The sequence below is a fragment of the Prunus avium genome, chromosome 3, assembly GCF_965620075.1.
Source record: "Prunus avium chromosome 3, drPruAviu1.hap1.1, whole genome shotgun sequence".
Taxonomy (NCBI): domain Eukaryota; kingdom Viridiplantae; phylum Streptophyta; class Magnoliopsida; order Rosales; family Rosaceae; genus Prunus; species Prunus avium.
This window is the reverse complement of record NC_142286.1, coordinates 28,180,215-28,187,418: the sequence shown is the minus strand read 5'-3', so window position 1 is coordinate 28,187,418 and position 7,204 is coordinate 28,180,215. Positions and strand designations below refer to the sequence as shown.

The 7,204-nt window shown below is 37.5% G+C and overlaps 1 protein-coding gene across 2 annotated transcripts; it reads left to right on the top strand.

Annotated features, from left to right (window-relative positions):
* Nucleotides 1-2,427: 2,427 nt before the first annotated feature.
* Nucleotides 2,428-5,625, top strand: LOC110764472 (protein DETOXIFICATION 12-like). 2 transcript variants are annotated; one of them, XM_088249894.1, is made up of 7 exons: nt 2,432-2,771; nt 3,286-3,830; nt 4,097-4,183; nt 4,275-4,331; nt 4,429-4,667; nt 5,021-5,226; nt 5,338-5,625. In XM_088249894.1, exons 1-7 carry the CDS (start codon nt 2,544-2,546, stop codon nt 5,395-5,397), a joined length of 1,422 nt encoding a protein of 473 aa, XP_088106020.1. In that variant the 5' UTR covers nt 2,432-2,543; the 3' UTR covers nt 5,398-5,625. The 2 variants fall into 2 exon arrangements, with proteins under 2 accessions (XP_088106021.1, XP_088106020.1); XM_088249895.1 differs by lacking the exon at nt 4,097-4,183 and having other exon boundaries at nt 2,428-2,771; nt 4,242-4,331.
* The last annotated feature ends 1,579 nt before the right edge of the window (nt 5,626-7,204 follow it).

Sequence of the window (7,204 nt, the reverse complement as noted above, 5' to 3'; positions counted from 1 at the left end):
TCTTTATAGGTGGTCCTTCGAGTTCTGGGAGTTCGTGCGGTTGCTTTGCTGTTTTAATACTTTGTATAGTCCCATCCTTAATTAAAAATGGGAGATTCACCACTTTGGCCAATACTTTACCCCTTACGGGCCGACCCGGTGTGAGTGGGGATTAGTCTGGGTTGTGGTTAAGGCTTAAAGGTGCCACCCATAGTTGGGGCCCATCCAGGACCACCTCATGGTTCAGACCAAAAATAAAAATAAAAATGGGAGATTCACTATTATACCAAATATAGAAGCCCAAATTATAAAAAAATCTCGTACAAAATGGACTTTAGAAACATACTCAAAGCCCATTTATAACATAACAAAAAGGATTTTAACTTTTTTTAAATGACAAAACTGTCATTGATTTCTTAAAACAAACCCAACTCAAAAACCTCATAAAAAAGCCTAAAACATTCAATAGGGCATCAAAGTAATTTAATAATCAAAATTAAATTCAATAGGGCCAATCATCAATTTTTAGGTTTTTTTAAGGTTTGTTTTTAGAAATTAAATGGTGTATGATTTATTTAGAGTTTTAGTACTAAGAATGGACATATGACTAAATATCTCATTAAAAAAGATCCTTTTTAATCTAGGGGTTCAGAATCCGTAGGCTAGGAAAGTGTTGGGGAGCCTAGTATCCTTACATAGCCCTCCTTTCTTGCTCCTAATATTTTTGTTTCTTCTGCTTTTTATTGGAAGGTTTTTCCTACTCGTTCTTTTTGTCCCTTATGCACGAGTTTGCGAAGTTATGTTTGGTCGTAGAGGTGGGTTAGATTCTTTGGACGACATACCGTGTCACGAGGACAATTGTGTAGAAGATTTAGAGAGTGAGAATGAGTCTTCGATCGATTCATCAAAGCCTACTATGACCAACCTCACAATTGTATTTGAATAGTTAAGGAGATGTCACGAGGAGAACATGAGATTAGTACTCCAAGTGTGGATTTGGATTTCTTTCCTTTTGAGGAGTCGAAGGGAGAGACGAGACGAGCGAAGGCTTTGATCTGGGGGCCGAAGGTTTGGCAATAACCACAAAAGTACCTAGCACATCTCATATCTCCTATTGTTCGTAGTGTGCTATTCACGGGCAAGAGGTGAATCGGACCAAAAGTGGCCCATCGATAACTTTATCAATGTGATCACTCATGAGGACATGCATAATTACCCAATGTCTTTAGTATCTATGAGTCGGTTCACCTTAGAAGACCTCAGGAATGAGTGAGCATGGTCAATCTGCTAGAGGGTTAGGTTAGTTTCATGCAGAGCCCTTCAGCTACGGGTTGTGCCTTCCTCTCCACCCCTTCTATCAGTTCGTTCTGGCAGACATCAGCGTCGCTCCTACTCAGCTAGATGGATGGTGAGAGCCTGGAGCGTGTTCCCTTCCTTCTTGGGAACATCGTGCCGTGGTGGGATACGATGTTGGCCCTGTTTCTAGCTCCCCTAGGGTGAGACACCTAGAGTAGCGTGCTGGTCCACAATTGTACTTATGGTCGTTGTTTGGCCTTGGGGGGCCTTCGTTCTCCTTGTTTGGGACTGAGAAGCCTAGGCCTAAGTCTTTTGGACGGGCCTAATTGATATTTGGTATCAACAAAGTTGATGAGGAGATGAGTCCAAATGTACCATTCATCGCATTGTAATGTGGTAGAGATCTGAAAAATATATATATATATATTCAAAGAGCTTCCATTGAAGAATTTCTCAATTTAGTTTATTTGATGGACACCTTTGTAGGGCCCACTCCATATTGTATTTCACTAATCCAAACCATTTATATTTTAGATAATCATTCAAAGATCATCTCTATAAAAAAAAAATCACTTGAATCATTCAAAGTTGTAAAAAAAAAAAAAAATCAATACATTTAATAAATAAAAAATTTTGAAAAAAAAGTGTGTTTTTTTTTTCCCTGAGTGAGAACCTTTTTTTTTAATCACAAAAGAAGTTCATGCTATGCTAGGACAACAATTTATTATTACAATCTGTATTCTTTGGAAAAACAAAAAGCAGACTTCTATATATATAAAAAAAATTAATTAATTTTTTGATAAGGTGGAAAGAAAGTTAATTAAATACTAGCTTGTTGTAAAAAAAAAAAAAAACAATACATTTAATAAGAGTTAATTTGGATTAAAAAAAAAAAAGCTTTGTGTGATGCATCGATGAAATTGTTTTAAGTGTATGGAAAGTGATACATGTCTTGAGTAAAAGGGAGAAAGACCAAAGAAAAAGGTTAAAGAGAAAGTTGCTAGCATTTCCCATATATATAATAATTGGTTTGATTTGTGATTTTGGTAGAATGGAATTCCTCTATTCATATGGTTTGTCTTCATACTCTTTATGCCCCCATTAATGCGTTCAGTTTGGTCGGTTTCATCTCTATAAAATTAATCTTTCAACATCACATTTTCTCTTTAAAAAGGGAAACTAATTTTTTACACTTCTTTCTTTTCGAACCTAAATTATTAAAGTAGCTAAATAGCTAGCTAGAGTTTGATTACTGCCGGTGAGGATCGATGGAAGAGACACTGTTGGAAAGGAGGAAAGAGTTGACACGGGGCAGTGCCCTTGTAGAAGAACTAAAGAAGGTGATGAAGATGGCGGCTCCGATGGTGGTGGTGACTTTGTCTCAGTACCTGTTGCAGGTTATTTCGATGATGATGGTTGGACATCTTGGGGAACTCTCTCTTTCTGGTGTTGCTATTGCCACCTCTTTCTCCATTGTCACTGGCTTCAGTCTCCTTGTGAGTTTGTAATGTTTTTTCTTCTTAATTTACTTTCTCTAGTGTTTCTTGATTTGTACATGTTTTTTAAGGACATTTTCTATTGAGAAGGGCGATAGTATACTTAACTCATGCACACTATACGGATACTAGGACCTTTCTTTCTTGGGGCGATAGTATACTCAACTCACGCACACTATATGGATGCTAGGACCTTTCTTTCTTGATTTGTACATTCTTTTAGTAGTTTGTCTTTTTTGGTTGTAGTTATTGTTGTGTTCTTAATTAATGAATATGGAATCAACCAAAAACATGTACAAATAAATAGCTGAAGCACAAAAAAGCTCAAATAAGGAGAACTGGTCATATACACTCCCTGTTACTACTGCCATGATGATTAAGCACCAACTTGAGAAGACAAATAAATTTAAGGGTGAAAGTTGATTGAGATTAAAGTATGAACATATACATGCATGTCTGTTTAAGGTTAATTTCGTCAGGTTGAGAATTGACATGGTTTTGATATGTCCTGAAGTCTGGAATGGCTGGAGGTTTGGAAACTTTATGTGGCCAAGCATATGGAGCAAAGCAATATCAGCAGCTTGGAACCTACACATACTGTGCCATAATTTCTCTCACTTTGGTTTGCTTACCAGTGTCTCTCCTTTGGATATTCATGGAAAAACTGCTAATATTGTTAGGCCAAGACCCTTTAATCGCACAAGAAGCTGGCAGATATGCAATTTGGCTCATCCCTTCACTATTTGCCTACGCCGTTCTTCAATCGTTGGTTCGATTCTTCCTAGCTCAGGGCCTGATTTTCCCAATGCTCTTAAGTTCATCCTTGGTTCTGCTTCTCCACATACCTCTATGTTGGGCTCTAGTCTTTCCGTTGGGATTAGGAAATATTGGCGCAGCTTTGTCCACAGGTTTATGCAATTGGTTGAATACAATCATCCTTTTGACTTACTTGAAGTATTCTTCAACATGTGAGAAAACTCGTGTCCACTTCTCAACTGATGTTTTCATAAGCATTAAGAAGTTTTTTGACTTGGCCATCCCCTCTGCTGTAATGGTTTGGTAAGTATTAATTCCCTTTCTGTTTCTTTTTTCGTTATGAATATGTAGGTATGTATAGGGTAACATTTTCTTGTCAAGCAAAATGGTTATATTGTCGGACTGTGAATTTAGAGCGCATGTTCAGGCAAAGATCAACGTAATCAATAGTCTTTATTCACAATTTGGTAACACAAGATACAAGACTGTGCTTGTGTTTAGTTGTTTGTGATTTCCTGCTTTTGGCTTGATCAAGCACTGACATCTACTCTTCCTGCTAATAATTGTAGTCTTGAATGGTGGTCATTTGAGCTGCTTATTTTACTCTCTGGGCTTCTACCAAACTCGAAACTTGAAACTTCAGTGCTTTCTATTTGGTATGTAATCTCTTATCTTTCCTTCTATATGGTTGCTGATTATATATGTGTGTGTCAGTGTAGTTCTAATACCTCCCAAACTTGTGAGCAGCCTCACAACAACTTCATTGCACTTCTTTATACCATATGGTGTTGGTGCAGCTGCAAGGTTTGCTCTAAATCTCTCTTCTTGAAACAATCCGTCTATGTGCCAACAATTTAACGCCTAATACTCTTTTTGATGAAATACATTTGCCATTTTGTAGCAACCGAATTTCAAATGAATTAGGAGCCAATAATCCACATGTAGCTCGGGTAGTTGTTCAGGCTGCAATGGTTCTTGCAGTTACTGAAGCTGTCATCGTGAACACAATTCTCCTCTGCTGCCGTTCTGTGTGGGGTTATGTTTATAGTAATGACATGGAAGTTGTCAATTATGTCAAGCGACTTGCTCCACTGCTTTCCCTCTCACTTTTCGCAGACAGCTTACAAGCAGTACTTTCAGGTCAGTGTATTTGATCAGGATTCATCCCTTAACCTCGAGTCTTTTGGACTTTGTTTGGCAAAAGTTACGTACAACTAAACATGGAACATGTGTAGGGAAACATCGTCTCTAACAGTCTTACATGTTTTGTTGTCTAGCTATCAATCTAGACAATTGATCTTGTGAACTTTTTCCTAATACTTTCTTTCAAATTGGTGTTCATGCAATGCATAACATATCAGATATCTGGCAACAAACCGGTATTAAAAATCTTAAAACTTCATTTTCAAGAGTAAAGGGAGGATCAAATGATATTCTTACAATTTACAACCTAACCAAGGTAAGGCTGTTCATTGATTTATTACTTTGGACAGGGGTTGCTAGAGGATGTGGGTCGCAGCATATAGGGGCCTTTATAAATCTTGGTGCATATTATATAGCTGGAATTCCGGTTGCCGTCGTATTGGGTTTTCTTCTACATCTGAGGGGAATGGGGCTTTGGATCGGAATGATGACAGGCTCTTCTGTACAGGCATTGTTGTTCATTCTCATAACGTCCTTCATAAATTGGCCAAAACAGGTTCGTAGTGTAATGCTTTCCTTTTTTGTCAAGGTGCCTTTGTTATTGTCATATTTCAACACAAATTAACAACTTCAACAATTGAATTGATTTTCAATATAAATGGTGCAGGCAACCAAGGCAAGGGAGAGGATATTTAAAGATTCATCTGCTGGGAATGTGTTAGATTAAATCCACGTATGTGCCCAAGATTTCAACAAGCAAATTGAAGTCATTTCAGTCAACTACAGTGTTCTGATTTGTGGGCTCATATATAAAATATGAGAACTATGAGATGATAAAATATGAGAATTATGAGAGAATATTTGTTTATAGAAATTTTCTGTGTATTCCTCTCCTTGTAGGAGATCCTATTTATAATATAACGGAGCCTTAGTGGCCAAGTAAATAATAAATTCATATTTCTATTTATAGTAGGAAATCAAGAATTAAAGTAAATCAATCACAATTATAATAGGAATTCTTGATGTGTAAGGAAAGTAAGTCAATGGTCCACAAGTCACGCCAACACTCCCCCACACGTTGGTGCATAAATGTCGGCAATGCCTAACTGATCCAGTGAATTGTGGAATGCTCTATTGGAAATTGTCATTGTCAAAATATCTGCCAATTGATCCTCTGATTTCACGGAAGGAAACTGAATCACTTTAGTCTCAAGCTTCTGTGTGATGAAGTGTCGATCCACCTCAACATGTTTAGTGCGATCATGTTGAACCTGATTCTGTGCAATAGCAATAGCAGCGTTGTTGTCACAAAAGAGATTCATTGTGGATGTAGGTTTATACCCAAGTTCAGTAAGCAACTAACTTAACCAAATGTGCTCACAAATCCCTTTAGTCATGCCTATGAACTCAGCTTCTGCACTGGATAAAGCTACTACATTATGTTTCTTGCTGCCCCATGTCACCAAATTACCTCCCACAAATGTGAAGTAAACCGATGTGGATTTTCTATTTATTACACTACCTACCCAATCTGCATATGAATAACCATCAATATTCAGATGACCATGTTTTGAGAACATAAGTCCTTTTCCAGGTGCAGACTTCAAATATCTAAATATTCGAAGAATTGCATTCATATAGTCTTCACTTGGAGAATGCATAAATTGACTGACAACGCTCACCACATAAGCAATGTCTCATCGAGTATGTGACAAATAGATCAATCTTCCCACTAACCTTTGGTATCTTTCTTTGTTAGTTGGAACTTGATCTGGGTATTCTCCAAGATGATGATTCTGAACAATAGGAGTGTCCACAGGTTTGCAATCTAGCATTCATGTGTCTGTCAACAAGTCCAAGACATATTTCCTTTTAGAGAGAAATATGCCTTGTTGTGATCAGGCCACCTCAATCCCCAAGAAATACTTGAGTCCACTTAGATCCTTCATCTCAAACTCAGTAGCCAAATAGTCTTGTAGGTGAGATATTCCATGTTTATCATTCCTAGTAATAATCATATCATCAACACAGATTATTAAAGTTGTTACCTTCCTTTCTGATGTTTCAAGAACAGAGTATGATCTAAGTTTTTCTGTTTGAAACCATTGTTCTTCATTACCACTGTGAACTGTCCAAACCATTCGCGTGGTGACTGTTTCAATCCATACAATGCCTTTCATTACCTATATACTGTTCCAGTATGAGTAGTATTATCTCCAGGAGGAATGTCCATATACACCTCATTCGTGAGTTTGCCATGCAGGAAAGCATTCTTTACATCAAACTGGTGTAGTGGCCAATCCAAATTAGCTGCAAGGGACAATAAGACTTTGACGGTATCCAACTTTGCAACTAGTGCAAAGGTTTCTTCATAGTCTATACCATATGTTTGTGTGTACCCTTTTGCTAGAAGTTTTGCCTTGTATCGCTCGATAAATCCATCAACATTGTGTTTTATAGTAAACACCCATCTACATCCGACAGTCCTTTTTCCTTGTGGTATAGTCTCCAGTGTCCAAGTCTGATTTTTTTAA

Bases quoted from the DNA above. Each gene is read 5' to 3' on its own strand.
- LOC110764472 (XM_088249894.1), top strand. From the start codon at position 2,544: ATGGAAGAGACACTGTTGGAAAGGAGGAAAGAGTTGACACGGGGCAGT. The intron at 4,184-4,274 runs GTATGTAATCTC...ACTTGTGAGCAG, and splicing joins ACTTCAGTGCTTTCTATTTG to CCTCACAACAACTTCATTGC. The intron at 4,332-4,428 runs GTTTGCTCTAAA...GCCATTTTGTAG, and splicing joins GGTGTTGGTGCAGCTGCAAG to CAACCGAATTTCAAATGAAT.